At 42.7% G+C, this 24,407-nt stretch overlaps 1 protein-coding gene across 2 annotated transcripts in view; it reads left to right on the top strand.

Annotated features, from left to right (window-relative positions):
• The window catches only part of GALNT17 (polypeptide N-acetylgalactosaminyltransferase 17), a 505,206-nt gene that overhangs the window by 244,271 nt on the left and 236,528 nt on the right, over positions 1 to 24,407 (top strand). For both annotated transcript variants that reach the window (XM_032254907.1, XM_032254908.1), the window contains exon 4: positions 19,592 to 19,766. In XM_032254907.1, the coding sequence (XP_032110798.1) occupies positions 19,592 to 19,766 (175 nt within the window). The remainder of the gene's footprint in view (positions 1 to 19,591; positions 19,767 to 24,407) is intronic.

The following is a 24,407-nucleotide window of genomic DNA, read 5'->3' as shown; positions in this document are numbered from 1 at the left end:
ATCACCATTAATATATGATGGTTCCAGTTTCTCCACGTGCTTGAGAATACTTGTTACTCTTTTTTATTATGGCCAATCTTGTGGGTTTAAGGTGGAATCTTGTAGTTTTGATTTGCATTTACCTAATGACTGATTACTTTGAGCATCTTTTCGTGTGCTTATTTTTCATTAATCTATCTTCTTTGAAGAAACATCTATTCAAGTACTTTGCCTATTTTAAAATAGATTATTTGACTTTTTAAATTATTGACTTGTAATTATTTTTTATACCGTAAACTCATCTTTATCAAATACTCTGCAAATATTTTCTTGCAAATATTTTCTCTCATTCTGTGGGTTGTCTTTTCACGTTCTTGATGATGTCCTTGGATGAAAAAAAGTTTTAAATTTTGATAAAGTCCAGTTCGTCTGTTTTTCCTTTGGGTGCTTGAGCTTTTGGTGTCATATCTAAGAACCTGTTGCCTAATCCAAGATCACAAAGAACTGGACCTACGTTTTCTTCTGAGTTTTGCATTCCTAGCACTTCCATTTAGGTTTATATCCATTCTTTGTGAGCTAATTTTTGTATATAGTTTGAGGTAGGGATCCAAATTCTTTCTATTTCTGTTTTTTACATATATAGTTATCCCATGATCATTTGTTCAAGAGATCATTTTGTTTCCTCATTGAATGGTTATGGCACTCTTGTCTAAAATCAGCTGACTGTAAATATGAAGAATTATTTTGGGACTCTCAATCCTATTTCTTTGATTTATGTGTCTACGCTTATGTCAGGACCACACTGTCTTAATAACTTTTTCTTTGTAGTAAATTTTAAAAGTGGAAAATGTGAGACCTCCCACCTTGTACTTTTTTCAAGATTGTTATGTCTATTCTGGGTCCCTTGCATTTACATATTAATTTGAAGACCAGCTCGAACATTTATCTGAGAAATAGCTGTTAGAATTTTGTTAGGGATTGTATTGAATCTATAAACCAATTTGGAGAGTATTGTCTTGATAATATTAATACCTCTAATCCATGAACATAGATATCTTTTTATTTATTTAGGCCTCTAATCTCTTTCAATAATATTTTATAGTTTTCAGTGTACACATTTTGCACTTCTTTGGTTGAATGTATTCCTTAATGTTTTATTGTTTTTAATGCCATTATAAATTGAATTATTTTCTTAAATTAATTTTTGGGTCCTTTATTGCTATTGTATAGAAATACAACTTATTTTTGTATATTCATCTTGTATCCTTTAACTTTGCTGAACTTGACTATTAGCTCCAATACTTTTTTTGTTGATTCTGCAGTGCTTTCTATATAGAATATCATGTCATCTTCAATTAATAATAATTTTACTTCTTCCAATTTGAATACTTTTTATACCTCCTCTATTTATTTTTAAAAATACATATATTAATAAATATCTCTTCTTCAACCATGTGAAGAATGAGAACATTCACCCATGTACCTTCCTAAGGGTTTACAAAAGCCTCTTCTGGAGAAGACAGCCGAGTCATGAATGAGCTCAGGAAACATGGGGCTCGCCATAGTGGTCTATTGTGTGGACCAGGTACTGGACTGATGGAATGGGCTTCTCTGTATTTTCTACTTCTAAACTTATCAAGACCTACTGCCTACCCTCAGGAGTAGGTCAAAGCAGAACATGTCTGAGAGATATGAGATATGATACAATGAATGTCTTCTGCTGATCTAGGCAGCAGGCAGAAAGTCTGTAGTCAGAACAACCAATTATAGGTAAGAATGGGGACCATACTCATTCAGGCAATCCACCCTCAGCTCACCTCATTTTAAGTGTTAGAAATGACAGTTCTCAGTGCATCCGTCTGAAGTCACGCTGCCCTGCCATGAGGGTGGGCCTCTGTTGTTGTCACCTTGGATCTCCCTTCACCATCTTGCGGATTCTCTGACCCTCTTCTATGCTGTCCCCTGTGTTTTTCTCTTGGTTTATGTGCTTATTTTTGTGAAATGCAACAACTGGAAGCTTCTTAAGAGAGACTGCAAGGAAGAGAAAATCTTTTGAGCGCACTCATACCTCTAAAGATGACCTTTGGTGAATGATGGTCTCGCTGAGTTAGATGTCACTTTATTTCAGAATTTTTATGGTTTTGCTCCATTATTGTCTGTGTCTTTGTTTGTTGTTGTTATTGTTTGTTTTTTGTTTTGTTTTTTGGAAGAACCAAAGGCATTCTGATTCTTGATCTTTTGCATGTTTTGTTTCTTTTTTTCCTTTCTGGAAGCCTGTAGAATCTGTATCTTGTCACCATAGTTTTAAATTTCACTTGATGAACCTTGATACGGGTCAGTTTCCATTGATTGGATGGGGCATTTAGTGACTTCAATCTGGAATCTATTGTCTGTCCAGTTTTGGATATTTCTTGGAATTTTAATTGACAATTCCTCATCATTTTTTCCTGTTCTCACTTTCAGCATCTTTCATTATTCTAGTTTGGGGCCTCCTAAATTGAACCTCTAATTTTCTTATTTTTCTCTGCTATCTTATCTTTCTCTATCTGATATTTTTACTGTGTTTTCTTTATTCTCACTTCAGATTTTTTATTCTTCCCATCATTCCATCTTTTTCTATTTCTGCTATCATAGTTGTACTTCCAAGTGATCATCTTTGTTCTCTGAAAGTTCCTTTTATAACATATTGCACTTTTTTATTGGAAACAATATGTTTTCTTATCCCTGGAGGATGTTAATAATATTTTTTAAGTTTTTTTCCCCTACATAGTCTGTTTCTACAACTTACATTTTTCTCATTGATGTTTAGTTTCTATCTTCCCTGTTGGAGGCTTTCCTTAGATATCTGGTGAGTCTTTCTGTTTATGGTTATCTCTTAAATAGTGATTAGACGGCCAGGGGCTGGGCAGAGGGGGGAATGGGGAGTTACTGCTTAATGGGTATGGGATTCGTTTGAGAAGATGAAATAAGTTCTGGAAGTAGGTGATGGTTACACAATAATGTGTATGTACCCAATGTCACTGTATACTTAAAATGGTTAAAATAGTAAATATCATGTTATGTCCATTTTATACAATTTTTAAAAAGATGATTAGACATTGTGCACTTGAGTTGGACTTACTGGATTTGACAGTAGTGATCCATGTGGGGTGAAACAAGAAGTGGGAGTGGGGCCGGGCATAGTGGCTCATGCCTGTAAGCCCAGCTCTTTCGTAGTCCCAGGCAGAGGCAGGAGGATCATTTGAGGTCAAGCATTTGAGACCAACCTGGCCAACATGATGAAACCTCATCTCCACTAAAAATACAAAAAATTTTCTGGAGGGGTGGCACATGCCTATAATCCCAGTTACGAGGGAGGCTGAGGCAGGAGAATAGCTTGAGCCCAGAAGGTGATGTTTGCAGTGAGCTAAGATCACACCACTGCACTCCATCCTGGCGGACAGAGTAAGACTCCATCTCAAAAAAAATAAAGAAGTGGGAGTGGGGATCTAGTGACCAGTTTCTTTTCAAGTAGCCTTCATGCTGGTCTTCCTGATTTTAGTCTCTCCATTTTACCCCCAGTTCCAAAGGCACCTGATGCTGCCGGTTCCATTGCCTCTTGAGCATCCTCTGGTACATACGAGTTGGTTTCCCAGTTTCCGGCACTGTTAGCTTGGGGTCATATGTCACACATCTGTCACTTGGTTAACCCTCTGAATCTGCGTTCTAGCTTCCTCAGTGTTGTGGCTGTTGTCTTGCATTTTCTCTGGCTCTGGAAGGTTTATGGGTTTTGTTGTTTGTTTATTTTAGAAATCCTCTTACTTTCGGTTTTTAGTAAATTTTGAGTAGTGGTCTGTGATTCATGAATTAAATTCATCATCTTATCCTAAAAGTTTTAGATTCATCTTTGAGAATGTTTAATGTAAATTGATAAACTGTCTTCCAGGTATGCAGTACCGTCTCATGGAGAGTGTGTGAAAGGGTCTTTTTCTCTGTATTCTCACCAACACTGAATCTTATTAATCTTTGCCATCTTTGTTGTTCTGATGCAGGGGAAACAGCATTTCATTTTTAAATCTGCATTTAAAAAATATACTGATGATGAACACTTTTTCATATGCTTAACTATATATTTTTTAGAGATTTTCCTATTGATGAGTCCTTATTCCTTTTTTATTTCTTTGTCTTGTTGATTTACAAGAACCTTTTATTTTATTTTACTTTACTTTCTGGGGTACATGTGCAGAACATGCAGGTTTGTTACATAGATATACACATGCCATGGTGGTTTGCTGCACCTATCAACCCATCATCTAGGTTTAAAGCTCTGCATGTATTAGGTATTTGTCTTAATGCTCTCCTTCCTCTTCACCTCGCCCCCAACAGGCCTTGGTATGTGATGTGTTCTCATTGTTCAACTCCCCCTTATGAGTCAGAACATGGAGTGTTTGGTTTTCTATTCCTGTGTTAGTTTGCTGGGAGTGATGGTTAGCAGCTTCATTCATGTCCTTGGGAAGGATATGAACTCATTCTCTTTTTTATGGCTACATAGTATTCCCTGGTATAGATCAAGAACTTTTTATATATTAAACAAACTTCCACATCTCTTTGCAGGCATTTCTCTCAATTTGTGCTTCTCACTTTAACTTATTCATAGTCTTTTTTTGGTAAGTATAAATTTTACATCATATAGTCAAAACTATCAATCTTTTCTTTTTGATACCAAGGTCTTAAGAATGCGATTCTTTATTCCTAGACTATAGAAATATTAACATCTATTTTTGTGGGTATTTATTCTTAAAATAAATTCCAGACAGAGGAAATATTTTGTATAAAGTTAAGAATTTTTAACATAGAGACTCTGTCCCAAAATATGGTTATCTCAATTTAATAGTCCTCCAACCACCAATCTGAAATTCACTGTTTTCATCTGCTAAATTATTTAATATTTGGGAACACTGAGGCTGAATCACATGATGACTGATTGGTTATAAAGAGGAGGCAGGAGTCAAAGAGGACCCCCAGGGTCCCTGCTCAGGTGACAAGATGGGTACTGTGTTCTCCTTGTTCAGTTCTCCCTTATTAGTGAGAACACGCAGTGCTTGGTTTTCTATTTCTATGTTATTTGCTGAGAGTGATGCCTTGTTAAGAATGGGATATGCTAAGAATTAAGAGTCACAGGTTTGGGAAGGGTATGGACTTCACTTTTGGGATATGTCAAGTTCCAACGTCCTATGGAAATTTACTGCGCCTTTAAAACTTAGGTGAGGTGTAACTTTAGCCATCAAATTTTCCTTAAACTACTATGAGAAGCTTCTTTGTTTCTATAATTAGGGTTCTCAATACTCTTTTCTTTTTCTTCTTTTGTTTCCGGAGATGGAGTATTGCTCTGTTGCCTGAGCTGGAGCGCAGTGGTGCCATCTTGGCAACCTCCACCTCTCAGGTTCAAGTGATTCTCCTGCCTTGGCACCCCCCGAGTAGCTGGAATTACAGGCGCCTACCACTGCGCCTGGCTAATTTTTGTATTTCTAGTAGAGACGGGGTTTCACCATGTTGTCCAGGCTGGTCTCAAACTCCCAACTTCAGGTGATCTGCCCACCTTGCCCTCGCAAAGTGCTGGGATTGCACATGTGAGTCACCGTGCCCAGCCCTCAATACTCTTTTATATGTCTTTTCAATACTTTACTTGTTTTTATTGCATTTTAGGTTTTGGGTACATGTGAAGAACATGCAAGATTGTTGCATAGGTACACGCATGGCAGTGTGATTTGCTGCCTTCCTCCAAATCACCTATATCTGTCATTTCTCCCCATGCTATCTCTCCCCAACTCCCCACCCCCCGCTGTCCCTCCCCTATTTCCCCCCCAACTTACCTTATTATCTTCTTTGTTCTAAAGCAGGGGTCCTCAACCACTAGGCCGTAAACTGGTTTATGGCCTGTTAGGGATGAAACTGCACAGCAGGAGGTGAGAGGCCTGTGAAGGAGTAAAGCTTCATCTGTATTTACAGCTGCTGCCCACACTCACGTTACCACCTGAGCTCTGCCTTCCATCAGATCAGCGGTGGCATTACAGTCTCACAGAAGCGTGAACCCTACTGTGAACTGCGCATGCGCGGGATCTAGGCTGTGCACTCCCTATGAGAATCTAATGCTTATGAACTGTCACCGTGTCCCAACACCCCCAGATGGGACTGCCTAGTTGTAGGAAGAGCTCAGGGCTCCCACTGATTCTACATGATGGTGAGTGGGCAGATCACGAGGTCAGGAGGTTGAGACCACCCTGGCTCACACGGTGAAACCCCGTCTCTACTAAAAATACAAAAGATGAGCCGGGCATGGTGGCGAGCACCTATAATCTTAGCTGCTTAGGAGGAGAATCACTTGAACCTGGGAGGCGGAGGTGGCAGTGAGCTTAGATTGTGCCATTGTACTCCAGCCTAGGGGACAGAGTGAGACACTGTCTCAAAAAAGAAAAAGTAAAAGGAAGTAAAGTGCACAATAACTGTAATGCTCTTGAAAAATCCTGAAACCATCCCTCTGCTCTGTCCATGGAAAAATTGTCTTCCACAAAAGTTGGTTCCCGGTACCAAAAAGGTTGGGGACCGCAGTTCTAAAGCAATTGCATGGAGAAGAAAGAGAGGAACGAAATCCCAGCCCAAATTTTAGCTATGTGGCCTTGGCCAAGGCATGTAACTTTCCTGACCTTGTGTAAGTTGGGGTAATAGTAGCTTTCGTGCAGAGTTTTCATTGTGAGGTTTAGAGGTAATACTTGCAAAGCACATAGTCCAAGTCCTAACAATATCATAAAGGGTACCGTTGAGTGTGCTCATGACATTATTTGGTTTGCTAGCTCCAGTCTATTCATCAGTGTTCAACTTGCATGTCATCCATGCTGGGAAACCATACTGAATTGTATTCATTTATCTGCCTGCCTCTAAATGGTAAAACACTTGATGGTAAAACTGATCGCTTGCTCTGTGCTGTAGGGTCTAGCACACAGCTAAATTATAGTAATTGCTGAATAAGCTAATTTCAGTTGCACATGTGCAGAGATTTTTTTTTTTCCAACTTCTGGCATTGTTCTGGATGTTTTTGCACGTCACATTGCGCATATTTTGGCTTGAATGCTATAGTTATGTTGGTTTAGGTGTCAGAAATTGTCTATCTCCCACCACAATCGTTTGAGTTTCTTGATGATTTGGGCAGTTGTACATTTTGTCACTAATACTTCCCTGTACGACAAGCATAACTGATCAACATCTTGTCTTGGTTGGTTGTATTCAAAGGTTGAGAGCGAGATGGCTCAGGTTAGAAAACTTTTTGGAGCAGAAGGTTTTACCCTCTGGACCTCCAAAAGGGATTTTGGAGAAGAAGTCATACTGGCATTGTTTGCTTTTATTCTGGATTTATAATGCAGAGATGGGAGAAGTCTTGTGTTTCCAAGAGATAACATTCTTCCTGTGTTGCTGAGGCTCTGAGTGAAATAGCCGAGAGACAACTTCTTATCATGCAGCTCCATGCTTGCCCATGCTCTCTTTATTTGAACATCACCTGCCTTCCCTGCTGCCTGTAAAGAGCCTTCCTAATCAGAAATAATACTTGTTTTTGCCCCCAAACAGATCACAGCAGTGTGACAGCATTTGCTGTGTGGGTTTGTAATCCTAACTAGGTTGTGCATTTACATTTCTCTTTGTGTTTTCTTAGGCCCCAAGGAAGAAGGAATGAGCAAAGTGTGTATCTTTACACAAGCGATAGTGTGAGAACCCTAGCTAAAGCTTCAGCAACTAACTGGCTTTTAAAAAACAAGAACAACCACAAAACCTTTTTAGTTTGAACTAATTATAGGTTCACAGAAAGTTGCAAAGAGGTACAGGAAATTCCACGTAGCCTTTGCTCAGTTTCTCCTGGTCATAACATCTTGCAAAACTCTAGGATACTGTCACAACCCAGACATTGGCTTTGCTACATTGGCTGTTTAGCCCAGATGATTGCGAAGTGTGGGAATAGCAGGTGGTTTGGTATTAGCAGAGCTGCTGTTCAGCCAGAATGTTCCACAGTGCCATTCCAGTCCACATCTGCTCTGATGTTATATAGTTCGATAGTCTCCGTTAGCTAAAAGAACCATGTTAGGTTTGCAGAACTTTAGGATGCTAATAAGAGCTGCTATTTACAGAAGATTCATATGCTACATTAACAACGTGGACATTTGCTGTGAGCAGGCATGAGCATTTCATTTGCGCATAGGATTTACACTGCCTTTGACCTTGGGAACTTCAGGGTCCTGAATACGGAGCACCCCAAAGTGCTAGAGAAGGGTGAACTGGCCGGATGCTTCGCTTCTGTTATTCCATTCCCAGCTGCCAAACACGTTTAAAGAAAACTTGAAGTGACCAAGCGCCAACATGTGACCCTGTTCCCTCTACGGCTTCGCATTTCTTGTGTTCTATTTTGCTTTCTCTTTAATGACTGTGACTTTTTCTATTTCAAGGAAGAGATTTGCCATCCTCAGAGCATTCGGAATCAATATTGCTGTAAATAAGAACATAAAGAAAAACACACCCCAGCCTGTAGACAAATTTGATTGCTGAAATTCACGTGTTATTATTAGAATCAGCTGCAAATGCGAGACTTTCAAATGCCTTTGATGGGGTAAGATAGGGGAATGCTCTTTTAAATTGGGGAGACAACTTGGGAGCTCTCGCCTAGGTAGCCTACAGCCTATACATACCATGATGTTTCCTTGTAGCTTTGGTTTTCTAAAAGGTAAAATTTAAATGGAAGAAGGTGTAGAGAGGAATTTCTCAACAAAGGAATTGGAAGCAGAGATGGCTTTCCTTTTCAAAGTGCCTCTGATGAATGCACAACCCGATGTGATATATTTAGTTTAACACTTTGGTATTTTGCACCTCACATCTCTTTGCTTTTCTTTTTGTCTTTTGCTTTCTTTTGTCCTTGCTTTGATCTCACTATGGAATCGCCCTCAAAATGCTTTCATAGACAGCAAAAGCCTCCCTCTTTAATCTCCCTCATTCTTCCTCAAGTTTCTCACTCTCGCCTCATTTTCTCTCCAGCCCATAGTCAGCAAGTGCATTATTTAAGTCTGCAAAGCTGAGGGATGCTTGGGGAACAAAATATGCAGTGCGGCCACCTCCCAGGTTATTTCATTCTGCAGTTTTACATGCTTGCTTCCTCACCATGGCTGTTCTTCCAGCCCAGGATTTCAGAGACAGATGGGCCCAGGCCATGATGGCAGTGCTGGGATGGGGTGTGTGTATCACCAGATATGCGGCTCCTACATCCCTGAGGCTTCTTCGGAGCTTCATTGTGTTGTTCAGAAGAGTTGGAAGCTCAGAAGGTTCTTTGGATGCCCGCTCTTTTGAGACCCCTGAATCAGCCCTTAGGGTTCTTCTCTGCAGAGCATTGACAGCAGTCAGCAGAAGGCAGCCTAGGAAAAGCAGGCACCTGCCTCAAGTCCAGAACCTGCTGCTCCCATCCTACAGCCTAGCCAGCTTTCCACTCATGGCTGCAGCCCTAATCCCTGACCTTCCCCTCTGAAATTGGTGCTGCTGGCTGCAGATTAAAAAGAAAAGGGATCATTTTACTGGTGCTTTGCAGTCACATTTGGTCCTCATGCAACCCTGTGTCGTGGAATAAGCTTGTGCACACTGAGAGTCTGTAGTCAGAGTGGGGGGTTCCAAGCTGCTAGAAGGACTGTCTCTCAGGGCAAGCCCAGACCAGCCCACAGCTGCTTTATATGAGCGGACAGACAACTTCAAATTTCACAACATCTCGTTCACAGGAATCAGAGGTAGAATGGTGATGCATGTAGGCATGTCACTTACAAATGGAGTAACCTTGGGAAAGTTGCTGGAAATTCTCTCTTAGTCCATTTGGAGACTGCTATAAGAAGTACCTTAGGCTGGGTGCTGTGGCTCAAGCTTGTAATCCCAGTACTTTGGGAGGCTGAGGCAGGAAGATCACTTGAGGCCAGGAGTTTGAGACCAGCCCGAGTAACATAACAAGACCCCATGTCTATGAAAAATAATAATAAATTATTAGCCAGGCATAGTGGTGTGTGCCTGTAGTCCCAGCTACTTGGGGTGGAGGGGCGCTGAGGCAGGAGGATTGTTTGAGTCCATGAGTTGGAGGCTACAGTGAGCTATGATCATTGTATTGTACTGTAGCCCAGGTGATGGAAGGAGACTCTGTTTCTAAATGAAACAAAATAAAATAAGAAATAATAGCTTAACTATTATGTATCCATAAAAATAAAAAATAAAGAAGTTAAAAAGAAATGCCTTAGACTGGGTAATTTATAAGCAATGAAATTTATTGCTCACAATTCAAGGATCTGGGAAGTCCAAGGTCAGTGTCTGGCGAGGGCCCAGTCCTTATACATGCCTCTCTATGTGTCTCCATGTGTGGGGAGCGGTGAACCATATCCCCGGGGCCTCTTTTGTAAGGACACTCATCCCATTCATGAGGGTAGAGTCCTGACCTGATCACCTCCCAAACGCTTGCCCTCCTAATACCCCACATAGAGGCATTGACTGGCATTTAACGTATGAATTTTGAGGGAACAGACATTCAGAACATAGCATCCTCTCTGTTCTTTATTTTTCTCATCCATAAAGTGGGGATAATTATGTCCTTACTCCACAGAGTCTTTAAGATTAGCTGGGTGTGGGGGCACACACCTGCAGTCCCAGCTACCAGGGAGACTGAGGCAGAAGAATTGCTTGAACCAAGGAGACAGAAGTTGCAGTGAGCCGAGAACATACCATTGCACTCCAGCCTGGGCGACAGGGTGAGGCTCAAAAAAAAAAGGAAATATGAAGGAGTTGCTGTAGGTCAACAGCATGTGGCGTTTAATAAGGACTCAGAAAGTGTGAAGACACACGTGGAATGTCGCAAGTTTGCAAGACAGCCCATTCACTGGTTAAATTAGCAAAGGAGATCTACGTTGGCCGACTAGTGTTCTGGAGTGTTTCCTGATTAGCTGACATTTTTAGTCAGCTTGGTTAGCAATTTGGGGATATAAATATTTCATTGTAGATACAGACAAGCATAGTATTTGAAATGTTTGAAAAATAGGGATTGTCAGCAGAAAAGGAACTCTTGCATTGGTGATATTTCTCACTGAGAAACTAACAAAGCTTATACATTCATCCCTTACTTGCGCGGGTGCCCTTTGAGGTCATCTTAAAGAGGCCCTTGCTGTGTGTTTATATGTCACGCATTTTTGGAAAACTTACAAAATAAGCTTTTAAAAATTTTTCTCAAAGAGAATCCCCCAAATTGTATAAATATCAGGTCCCCAAAACCCAGGTTTGTTTTTGGGATTTGCTGTCTCCATTGGACAGATAAGGAACCCCTATGTTGCATGAGCAGAATATCCAACTTGGTTTCTCCACCTACCCCATCTTTCATTCATTTTTAAAGATAATATTTTAAAACTTTGTGTAATAATATTTACGTTTTATTTTATATTATTATTTTTTGAGACTGAGTCATGCTCTGTCACCGAGGCTGGAGTACAGTGGCTCAGTCTCAGCTCACTGCAAAATCCGCCTCCCAAGTTCAAGCTATTCTCCTGCCTCAGCCTCCCAAGTAGCTGGGATTACAGGCATGTGCCACCACCCCTCGCCATTTTTATTTATTTTTTATATTTATTAGAGATGAGGTTTCACCATCTTGGCCAGGCTGGTCTTGAACTTCTGACCTTGTGATCCACCCACCTTGGCCTCCCAAAGTGCTGGGATTACAGGTGTGAACCACCGTGCCCAGACTTAATAATATTTTAACATGGTCTTTGTATGGCTGCTTTTATACATTTAGCTGATTGGTTATTTCAGGCATAAAGATATTCTCAGACACACGTGCATTTCCAGGTGGTTTTTTTTTTTTTTTTTTTTTAATGAGATCACATCCTACTTTGTCACCCAGGCTGGAGTGCAGTAGTGCGATCACTGCTCACTGTAACCTCTGCCTCTTGAGCTCAAGTGATCCTCCTACCTCAGCTTCTGAAGTAGTTGATATCCCAGTGTTTTCAGTCTGTGTTTTATGTTCTTTCTAGGTCATCAAAACTAATTCTTACATATATAAAATATTGAAATATCTCAGAAAAAGAAAAAGGAAAGAGATGTTGCAGAAATGTTGAGTGTCCTAATGTCTATGCTAAAACTCTGGGTTGAAGACCATTTTTTCACTGTGATCTCTGTCATGAGTCCCCAGGCACAGAAAGCTGGAAGTTCCCATCAGGGGTGGAAAGAAACGCAGGCATCTGGGAGGGCCCAGGGTGTGGTCCCCACTCAGGGGCTGAATTCTTTCCTCTGGTTTCCGAGGAACCCAGGGGAGGGGCAGGCCAGATGACCAGACTGGGCTTTAGGAGCAAGCCCCCAGCCCACGAGTTACCAAAATGGGGGTTGGAAGGAGCCCCTGGCCACAGAATATGGAATCAGACCCTCAGCAAGGACAGGGTTTTCAAATTCACATCCACAGGCCTGGCATGGTGGCTCATGCTTGTAATCCCAGCACTTTGGGAGGCCAAGGCAGTAGCATCACTTAAGCCCAGCATTCAAGACCAGCCTGAGGAACATAGTAAAACCCTGTATCTTCAAAAAACAAATTAAAAAAGTAGCTCGTCATGGTGCTGCATCCTTCTAGTCTCAGCTACTCAGGAAGCTGAGGCAGGAGGATCACTTGAGCCCAGGAGTTGGAAGCTGCAGTCAGCTGTCATTCAGCCACTGTATTCCAGCCTGGGTGACAGAATGAGACCCTCTCTCAAAAAAAAAAAAAAAATCACACACACCATAAAATCACCTCTTCTTTTGCAACTTCAAAACTAGCAGACATAAAAGACCACATATTTTACGACTGCATTTTCATGAACTACATTTATTAGGCAAATTTATAGGGACAGAAGGCTCATTAGTGGTCACGAGGGGTTGGGAAAGGGGATCTGGGGAGCAACTGCTTAATGGAAATGGGGTTTCTGTTTGAGGAGATGAAAAAGTTATAGATAGTAGTGATATTTCCACAACGTTGCTAATGTACTTAATGCCAGTGAACTGTATATTTTTAAATGTTCAAAACATTTTAAACATAGTTAAAAAAAAAATGAAAAAAGTGAATCAGTGCTTTTGAGACATTTGGGGTTTGCATGAGAATGACCCGATGTGCTGGCCAGTACCACGAAGGCCTACTGAATTAGGGATACTGAGAAAGGAGCCTAGGAACCTGCATTTTCAGAAGGTCTCCAGTGATTCTCACTCTGGAATACTGGCAGGCATTTTCATTCTATTTTGTTTCTTAATTGGAACATGCCATGTGTGCTATTTTCTCGTCCCCAGCTGTCACAACCCATGCATTCGCAGTGAGCAGCATGCCCAAACCTCAGCAGCTGCTGGCAGGGAGAGGTGTTGGTGATAAGCATGGCAGTGGTGGTAATGGGGGCTGAGGGTGTCAGAAGGAGTATTGGTAGAATCATAGCATTAGTAGCAGTGGTAACAGGAACAGGGAGTGAAAGCAGAAGGCAGGACCATATGGGATCCTTGTCCAGGAACTGACCCAATTGTGAAATTCCCCACGCAGAGAGGGCCAGCCATCAGGATCCCAGTTTTGGAGCCAAGCTCAGTGGATCACTCAGCTTTGGGAGGGCAAGATGGGAAGATTATAATTCCAGAGCTTTGGGAGGGCAAGATGGGAGGATTGCTTGAGGCCAGGAGTTTGAAACCAGCCTGTGCAACAAAGCAAGACCTCATCTCTACAAAATAAAAGAAATTAGTTAGCTATGGTAGTGCATGCCACTGGTTCTAGGTACTCAGGAGGCTGAGGCAGAAGGATTGCTTGAGCTCGGGAGGGCGAGGCTGTAGTGAGCCATGACAGCACCATTTCACTCCAGCCTGGGAAACAAGGGCAGACCCTGTCTCTGCCTCTGTCCCTGTATATGTATGTGTGCATGTATATATATTTATATATATAAATATACTATATATATGTGTGTATGTGTATGTGTATATATGTATATATATTTTAAAAGATCCCATTTTCAGAAACTACATGGAAAACCCTCACCATGTAGGCCAAGGTCACTTCCGAGGGGTTCAATCTTTTAGATGAAGCAGGACAAGTAGGTCCCAGGCCATGGGGAAAGTGGAGATGGACTGGGCAACACTGGAATTCTGGAATATCAGTTTAGTTGGGGTAAGCTCTGGTCCACACTCAGGGTCTGATTAATCCCAGATCCAGTTAGGCAGGGAGGATGAATGCTAAGTCAGAGCCAAGTGCACTTAGCACAGTAGCTGATGTGTGCTTGTAAGAAATATAAGTTCTTGGGCCACCTCAGACTTATGGGTGATTCTGATGCAGGTTAAAGTTTGAGGAACACTCACTCATCTAAGCTTAGGTGGATTCTCCTGAATCTCCATATCTTGAAGGACAATTGAAATGTTCAGTAAGTCTTATCATCAAGGTTTAATAACTGTGTGAGAGTTGAGAGGTCAGGTCACCCACCATTGTGGATGTGCACACTTGGCCCAACCCTGGACTAGGTGGCCATTTCCCAAGCCCACATAAAATTCCCAAGCACTAAGACTTTTGCATTGGTTCTGGAAGCAGGTGGAGCTGAATCTGTTTTAGGACCACCAGGTTTGTATGTCCACCGTGCAGAAACATCCCAATTACACTGAGACAGCAGGTGAGACAGCAGGGTTTGCAACAGAGAAAGAGTTTCATGATCATAGGGTACCCAAATGAGGTGATGGAGGGAGATCCTCGCATCCACCTCCACGAAGATTTCTGGGCTGGAGCTTTTAAGGGGATCATGGAAGGTGAGAGACTGGAGAATTCAGGTCATTGATTGATCAGGGTAAAGGGGATGAAATCATCAGGATGTAGAAACTTCATTTTCTGGTGAGTCAGCTTCTTGTGGGGTTCTTCAGACCAGCTAATGTCAGCAGTGTCATTGGTATTCAGGACCTGAAAGAATATCTCAAAGGGAAAACTTAATGTTTTATAATGTTCAAGTTGTTATCTATAGAACAGTTCAGGGGGACTGTGATATTGTAACGGGGTCTATTGTCCTAGTCATTCTAGGATGACTAGATGACATTAATTCTGAATGTGCTGCATGCTTGGTTTGTTTTAATTTTCCCCATCCCTTCTTTTCTGATAATTTTTTTCTTTTGAGACAGAGTCCCACTCTGTTGCCCAGGCTATAGTGCAGTGGCACAATCTTGGCTCACTGCAACCTCCGCCTCCTGGATGCAAGCGATCCTATCACCTCAGCCTCCCGAGTAGCTGAGATTACAGGCATGTGCCACCATGCCCAGATAATTTTTGTATATTTAATAAAGATGGTGTTTCACCATGTTGGCCAGACAGGTCTTGAACTCCTGACCTCAGGTGATCCACCCACCTTGGGCTCCTAAAGTGCTGGGTTTACAGGCGTGAGCTGTCGCGCCTGGCCTCCTGATTAATTTTATAAAGTGTATAGGGGCAATTTCAAGTCTACTAGGTTAGTATTTGCTCCTGAGCAGGACTCTGAGACCAGAGTTGGTTCCCATAGTTTATTCCGTCATCTCACTGAGAGTGCGGGATTGAGACAGAATTCTGTAATGTTCCTTGCTTTAGTTCTTACTGTTTTGTAACTTTTGCCAATTTATGCTCCATACGCCTGGATGACGTGTGTTTTATTGTTAAGGAGCAAGTATGCATTCCTCCCTTGCCAGTTTTCCCGATCACGGGCAGTGTTCGCTTCTCCCCCTCAACCTCCTCAAATGCTGTTCATCAAAATCTTAAGAAACAATAAGTTTCCAAATGGCACTTGGCCAATTTTGTATTGGACTCAAAACATTTATTTCTGCCGAAATGAGGTTTCTGCATTTATTTTTGCAGAAATGAGTTTCTGTTTTCTTCTCTGAGTTTGTTGGTGAGGAAATAAAGTAAGATGTTTTTCTTGGTGTTCTTATAATATCCTAGAATGGTTTCATCTGTTAAGGATAATAAAGGATCTTAGGTGAGGGAGTGACTTTCTTTCTTTCTTTTTTTGTTTTTTTTTTCTTTTTTTCTTTTGTTTTGTGAGAGTCTTGTTCTGTCAGCCAGACTGGAGTTCAGTGGCATGATCTCAGTTCACTGTAACCTCCACCTCCCGGGTTCAAACAATTCTACTCCAGCCTCTTGAGTAGCTGGAATTACAGGGATGTGCCACCATGCCTGGCTAATTTTTGTATTTTTAATAGAGACAGGGTCACACTATTTGACTAGGCTGGTCTCGAACTCCTAAGCTCAAGTGACCTGCTTGCCTAGGCTTCCCAAAGTGCTGGGATTACAGGCCACTGTGGCTGGCCAGCGTTAGATTGGGGATTTGTGTGCTTCCATGGTGGACCTGGGGGCCTGGTTTTACTTGGCTAATCTATAGACTCATTCACTTTAGGGTGAATTTGGACTCTTGCACTCTGCCTCAACTTCCATTTCTCTCCATTTTCAAACTTCAACACCCTAACGCTCTTCGGCTGTCTCAAATGTGTTCTACCAGAGACAGGCTTTCTGGAAGTCCCTCTTGAGATGACCTCATCCAGTTCTCACTTTGTTGACCGCGTCCCCGCCGGAGACAACTGCATCTGGAAGGGATTTCTTTCTTCTCACTGGTGCCATCGGGGCCTTCTGTTTGTCTAGATAACAGGCCATTCTCAGCTCTCATTTTCTCTAATGCATTTGACTTTCCTGACCCCAGAGGTTGAGCAGCCTTTTGAGGACAGGGACATTGTCCTTCTCACCCGCAGAGGCTCCCTTTAAATATTTATAAAATGAATGCACATATGCTTCTTGTAGAAACCCTGCCGGACGCTTTACAGGATAATGCTTCTGAGGTGGCGTCATAGGAGCATTATCCTGCAAAGTGTTGGAGTCTGTTTCAACACCTCCAGATGATGCTCTTGGCTTCTCACATTTGAGGACTGTGGTTCCTCATTGCAGACCTGTCTGTACTCCCTTGAGCATGGCTTCTTCAGCCCTTCTTCCTTCTACATTCTCTATCTAGCCCTCTGCAAAACAAAAGAACTTAGCTGGGCGTAGTGGTGTATGCCAGTAGTTCCAGCTGCTCGGGAGGCTGAGGCAGGAGGATTGCTTGAGCCTGGGAAGTTGAGGCTGCAGTGAGCCACAACTGTTTACTAGCACTTCTTCCTGCCTCCTAAATACATGTGTTTCACAAAGTGTGGCTCTAACCCTTCTTCACTGCAGTTCCTGGAACTGTCGCCCTCTTTCTTACAGGCCTCCTTCTTCCTCTTCTTCTTCTTCCTGTTCCTCCTCCTCCCCCTCTCCTCCTCTTCTTTCTCCTTCTCCTTTCTTTCTTTTCTTGAGATGGAGTCTCACTCTGTCACCCAGGCTGGAGTGCAATGAGGCAATCTTGGCTCACTGCAATCTCTGCCTCTCAGATTCTAGCAATTCTCCTGCCTCAACCATACCCAGGTAGTAGTTTTTGTATTTTTAGTAGAGTTGGGGTTTCTCCATGTTAGGACATCATCTCTTATCACACAGTCCTGACGCCTCTGCCATGCCTTGTCACTTCTAGATCATTGTGGTTCAGCTGCATACCCCAGAATGCCCTCTGGCCACCTCAGCTTGTCCCCAGAGAAACTCATCAACTTGTTCTTCCTCTTCGCTTCTTTTTCTCTTTTTAAATCAGTGGCATCTGGCTGGGTGCCGTGGCTCATGCCTGTAATCCCAGCACTTTGGGAGGCCAAGGTAGGCAGATCACTTGAGGCCAGGAATTTGAGACCCGTCAGGTCAATGTGGTGAAACCCCGTCTGCATTAAAAATACAAAAATTGGCCAGGCATGGTGATGCATGCCTGTAACCCCAGCAACTCAGGAGGCTGAGGCAGGAGAATCACGTGAACCTCTGGAGGCAGAGGTTGCAGTGAGCCAAGATATCAACACTGCACTCCAGCCTGGCCAACAAGAGGGAAACTCTGTCTCAACAAATAAAAATACATGAAAATAAAATTGATATCGGCTAGTTAGAAAGACAAGTGGTTGTTCATAGGAAGTTATGCAATTGATCAATATTAACGATGGTAAACCAGTTATTATTAGATTTACCATTTATTGAGTGGATATTGAGGGCTTTATATATATAGCTTCTCCTTTAGTCTGAGCAGCCATGAGACTAGTACCAAAGGATGAGGCATTCTCCTTTTACCCCTTTTATACCTCTCAGAGCTCTTTAGATGTGAGGCCAGTGGTAATGACCCACACTTTTCTTTTTCCAACCTTGCCAATCCCCTGCCCATAGACCTCCCCTGAAATCTTGCAACTGCTTAACAAATGAGGAATTCATTTGATACCTAGACATGGTGGCTGGTGTAGCCAGAAGCTGACATCCTGTTCCTGGGAAAAGCCACGAGTAGGTCGCAGATCACATGGCAGCTAAGAGCTAACGGTGCCTGCCGAACTCCTGGCATTTTGCCTGGCGCTCAGCATTGAGAATGTTCTCCCTGAACTTATGGAGATTCCTGCAGTCACAGGCCAACCCTGGTGAGCAAGCGGGATTTTCCTTGTAGCATTCCATGATCTGTGGCCTTCAGTGGCATGTCCCTGAGTTCCCCAGCACCAACTGCAGGTATCTAAGAATGCCTTCCCTGCTAGCTCCTCCTTTTCCTCCCTACAACTGGTGATTTTTATGCACACAAAGTACCACTCTTTTTTATAAATTTTTTAAAGATGTCTTTATTTTTATTTATTCTTAAAATTAGAGACCAGGTCTTGCTCTGCTGCCCAGGCTGGAATGCAGTGGTATAACAATAGCCTCCAACTCCTGGACTCAAGTGATCCTCTTTCTTCAGCCTCCCGACTAGCTGGAAGTACAGGTGCACAACAGCACACCTGGCTGGCATCAATCGTTATAGAGTTAGATTCAGTTGGGCTGTATTTCAGCTCTCCCATTACCCCATACATGACCTTGGAACAGGTTAGCCTCCCTGAGATTATGTCTTCATTTGCAAAATGGAATTAATCTAGTTAATTAATGGAATTAATGTAGCAACCTCCTAGGGTTTCTGCAAGGATTAAATTAGCTCAGAAATGAAGCACTTTCCCACCTGCTGGTTGCAGAAGGGAGAGTATCCAATCCCTGGTAGCATTAGTTCTGCCCCCAAGATAGCATTTCTTAAACGGAGCAAAGACTTCTTTTGCATCCCAAAACACGTTACTGTAAGAACGAGTCTGTGCACAGATGAAAAAGCTGATATAGAAATGGATAAACCGGATGGACCTGGGGTGGCAGGAGGACGAGGACAAGGACAAGGATTCTGGCCAAGTTGGAGGAAGGATCCTGAAGAAAAGGAATCCCAAAGGACATGTGCCGGCTCACAGCAGCCAGGATAGAAAAGCCAGGCATGGTTCCCATCCGGCTGTACAGATTGCAGGCTGTCAGAAGATAGCTGTCCTGGGTGAATGCATCTGAGATGGCTTCTGACTCCCAGACTCATGAGATTTTCTTTTTTGCCAGAATGAGTAACAGGCAATTTTGTTTTGAGATCTTTGACCTCCCAGAAGATCTGTGGGCATTGCACTGGGTTAGATGCAAATTCGAAATGACATGTTTACAGACCTTATATTTTGTCATTTGCAGAGGAGCTGAAGGTTCCCCTGGAGGAGTATGTCCACAAACGCTACCCCGGGCTGGTGAAGGTGGTGAGAAATCGGAAGAGGGAAGGCCTGATCCGCGCTCGCATTGAGGGCTGGAAGGTGGCCACCGGGCAGGTCACTGGCTTCTTTGATGCCCATGTGGAATTCACTGCTGGCTGGTAGGTCATGAGCTGAAACTCAGGGGTGCTCAAGACCTGTGCTGTGGTTGAGAGGGGCTGGAATCTGGGAGATGGGGTGTCGCATCTATCCCTGTAGGGGCACTGGAAGAATGGAGAAAGGATCGTTGAAGAAGAAAGTGATACCACTGTCTGGGATAAAACTGCGGAGCAGGGAGAAATTTGTCTGCCGTCTGTTCAGTTCACCATCATTGGCATCTTGTCATCATCATCAAAATCCCCAGAGAAGATGATGTATCAGGCTGGGCACAGTGGCTTGTGCCTGTAATCCCTGCACTTTGGGAGGCCGAGGTGGGTGGATCATTTGAGTTCAGTTCAAGACCAGCCTGGGAACATGGTGAGACTCCATCTCTACTAAAAATACAAAACTTAGCTGGGCATAGTGGTGCATGCCTGTAGTCCCAGCTACTCAGGAGGCTGAAGCAGGAGAATTGCTTGAACCTGGGAGGCGGAGATTGCAGTGAGCCAAGATTGCACCATTGCACTCTATCCTGGGTGACAGAGAGAGTTTCCATCTCAAAAAAAAAAAAAAAAAGAAGAAGAAGGAGAAAAAGAAAATAATGTCTCAATTAGACAGAATTCAACGGAATTCCTGCAAACGGCACAAGGCAGTCATATTTTCATTTTCTTTTCCTTCTTTGCTGTTCTCTTTGCAGGGGAGAATGGTTTACTGTCATTGTGAGAAAAGAGATATAGTTATAATTCTAACTACTCATGTAAAGCTTCCCAGAATGTATGGGATTATCTTTACCATCATTCAGAGGAAGGTGAAGTGTATTTTCTGCAGAAGTGGCCCTGATATTTTTCCAGGTGAAAAAAACAGTATGTGAGAAATTGGTTAAATGTACAGGAAGTAGAAGATTTTGGATGAGTGAGGCCACAAAAGTGCCAAAATCCTGTTAAAATTGGAATAGGACTTTCCAGTTTTAAAGCATGGTCTGATGATTGTTCTTAACTAACCAATGATCCATCAAGTTAGAGATTAAATAACCTGTACCCTGGTTTGCTTAATTAGTAAGAAGCAGAGTTTTGTAGTTCACAAATGTGTTTATTTACACTCATTGAGGCCATCTAGAGTAAGTGTTGTTCACTGTACTAGATTTGAAGAACCAATATCCCATCACTGATTAACATTAAAATGTCTGTTCTTCTTCATTTGCAACAACCTCTAGAATCCTTTTAATGGCGGGATAAAAAGACAATATTTATTGTTGGAAACAGATGCTCGGTGCCACAAAGAAAAATCGGCACTGAGACAAAGGATCTCTCAGCAAGGCAATCTTTACTTCTTGCAGAAAGGGTACTCTCACAAGCAGTCTTGCCAGTTGAGTACAATGAACAAAGAAAAGCAGACATTATTTGTCTTTTATGCATTTGGGGCTGTCCTTACTGCTGTGTCTGATCTCCGTTGGTTGGAGCTAGACTTCACAATCTAAAACTGAACTTGATTGGCTAATAACTTAAAACTTTATTGAATAAAGGCAATGGAGAACAAAAGGAAAAGAGGAAGTCTAAATAAGGAAGGGACAGGAAATTGCTTGCAAAAGGACTTAGAAAAGTAATAGCATAAATATCTTGTTTAAAGTACAAGGACATAGAATGTACTATGTGCCTGTGAGCCTGTCTAACAGCTACATAGGATAGGGCTTAGCAAAGAGTTATAAGCAAAAAGGAAGAAGGCTTTGAAGAAAGCCTTTAAAACAAACTATTATTTCCAACACTTATGATTTATTCCTTAGCAAGAAAGGAAACTTTGAAGAATAACTTTTCTACTTCCTACTTTTATGCACATGACCACATAAGAAATCCGGGGCCACTGATAACACTGACTCCTTCAAGTGCACATGAGGGTCTGTTGCCATCTTAGACACCAATTTTCCCTCCTAGTCTTTTGCTGTCATCAAACCCTGGTGACTCCCAGCTGCGTGTCTTCTCTTCCCATCTCTCTCTGAGCTCCAGGGCTGTTTATCACTAGTAATAATCATTCCCAAAGTGTGGTGCCCAGACCCACAGCATCTGCAGAATCTGGGAACTTGCAGAAATACAAATTCCTGGGCTCCACCCAGTCCCCTGAAATCAGAAGCCATGCAGGTGGGATCAGCAGTCTGTTGTAACCAGCGCTTCAGGGGACTCTGATGCATGCTGTAGTTTGAGAAGCACTGAGCTATCATAGAAGCCTTCTGAACAGAGACGTGTGAATGTTCTATCACAGCCTCAGGCTTGGCATACCTTGTCTTTTCCTTGGCACCATTGCCTCCTCTTTTCTTTCCTTTCTAATTGGTGTGCCTTTCACTTGATTTTCCCCTTGCCATCATGTTACTCATCCAGTCAACCTCCAGCTCCAGCCAGTTTTGTCTGCTGTTTCTCCTGTCTCCCTTTCTCTCCATCTTGACCACCACTCTCCCAGCTTGGCTCTTAACATTCACCTAAACAAAAGAGGTCACTGCTGGAACTCATTCTTTTGACAGATACTTGCTAGATACCTAACATATCCCTGGTGCTGTTCTAGGTTTGCTGAGCATATGGGGATTAGAAGAGTTTAGATGCACAAAGAGTGAGGCCACAAAATGCCAAAATCATGTTGAAACTGGAATAGGACGTTCCAGTTTTAAAGCATGGTCAGATGATTTTTGCTAACTAACCAATGATCCATCAAGTTAGAGGTTAAATAACCTGTACCCTGGGTTGCTTGATTAGTAAGAAGTCTGGTGCTGAATGATTTCTCAGAACTTTCGGTGGTAAGGCTGGAAGAGTCCTGCACAAACTGGGATGGTTGGACACTTGGGAATAAAAGCTCAGAGTCGCAAAGAAAATGAGCACTTACGCAAAGGATTTCTCAGCAAGGCAAATTTACTTCTGCAGAAGGGCGCTGCTTGCCATGAGGGCACCCTGAACAAAGAAGGGAAGAGATTTTTATTCCTAATGCAGTTTGTTTCTGCTAGTGTGTCTTGCCTCCCTTGGCTGGAGTTGGACCACACAATCTAAGCGGAACCTGATTGGCTAACTTGAAGAGTGCTTGGGATGTGCATAATGAGGAGGGAAGGGCAGTTTCAGTGGGAAGAGCCATTGCAGCAGGAGGGGTAATTTACATAGTGAGTAGTAGATGTCGGCTTTGTAGATTAGGATGGGCTGGAAAGTTGTTTACTGAAACTAGGGCAGGGAGGCACAAAGGATAAGGAAGTCTGGCCTTGAAAGCGGGGAACAAAGAACAAGGAAACTAAATAAACTAAGCTCTTTGAAGAGGAACTTCTTGTGTCTAAAAGACACTCAGCTGGGATTCAAAAGCTGGCAGGTTTAGTATCTGCCCTCAGGTCTACAGTCTAATTCGGGTCTATGTAATCTAATCCACTTGTCATCTAATTCTCATTGATTTCTGTGACTTTAGTCTTTGCCATTCAGTCTCATTTTCCACACTTCTACCAGATGGCATAGAATCCTCTTTGAATTAAAACTCTTTTGCAGCTCTTCACTACAAGATAGACAGTGTGTCTCAACTTTTACCGGGTTCTACTGCAATAATAATCTCCAGTCTCAATGACTTATGACAATACATGTTTCTCTCTTGTGTGCATGGCACGTTAGCTATGGTTGTCTGGCTGTGACTGTGCTTGATTTATTCTCGGTGTTCTGAGAGCCAAGGAATCCTCCCGTCTAGGACATCCCATGTTGGTGGCTCAGAGAAAAGAACAGTGGCTGAACTTGGAAATTGCTGTTAAAGTTTCTGCTCTGATGTGACACTTTCACATTGGCTTGCATCCCCTTGGCAAACCAATTCACAGGTCCAGGTTAAGTGTTAACTGAAGTTTGGAGGAAGGAATGTGCTTCGCTAGGGAAGCACTGCAGGCCATTTGGTAATAGGAAGGACTTCCCCAGCGAAGAGGAAGCAAATTATTGGGAACCGTCATACATTGTCCCATAGACAGTGGGATCAGACTTCTCAGCCACAGAAATATTATTGGAACCAAGGTCTTCTGCCTTCATACTCAGTGACTCTTTCACAGCTGATGGATAGGCTGAACTGAATGCTTCTATATGCATGGCCTGGACTTGGATGGGGGTTCATCATGGTTCATCAGGGAGGTCAAGGAGCTTCAGAATGAAGACATGAACCGGACCAGCTACGTTAGAAACCTGGTTCTACCACCAGTTGGCTGTGTAGCCTGAGGCAAGCTACTTAGCCTCCCTGGGCCTCAGTTTCCTCATTTGGATAATGGTGATCATCATATCTGCCTCATAGGATTATCTTGGGGGTTGCATCAGTCAGCACACGTGAAATATTTAAAATGGTGCCTTGCACCAGCAAGTGCTCAATAAAGGTCAGCTATGATTAGCTTATAAGGAAAAATAGTGTGTGTTCAGAGATTATTAGCAAAGGCAGCTGTGCAGTCACTGTGACTTAAATAAGGTGGAGAAATGGTCTAAGAGTTGAGCGGAAGAAGTCCCATGGGAGACGTGGTACTTGGTCTTGGGAGCAGATAGTGAGAGAGGTGGTACTTGGTGCCACCTAGCCTTCTTAGGTGGCTAGGCTTTCTGCCAATAGCAAAGGGCATTCCCAGGGGAGAATTTCATGAGTATAGACTTGGCCGGGGCCATGCTTCTAAGCCTGCCTGGAAGCCTTGGAAA

This window comes from Sapajus apella, unplaced genomic scaffold, assembly GCF_009761245.1.
Source record: "Sapajus apella isolate SASKATOON/1434 unplaced genomic scaffold, GSC_monkey_1.0 scaffold88, whole genome shotgun sequence".
NCBI classification, from domain to species: domain Eukaryota; kingdom Metazoa; phylum Chordata; class Mammalia; order Primates; family Cebidae; genus Sapajus; species Sapajus apella.
This window is presented reverse-complemented; position numbering and strand designations above follow the sequence as displayed.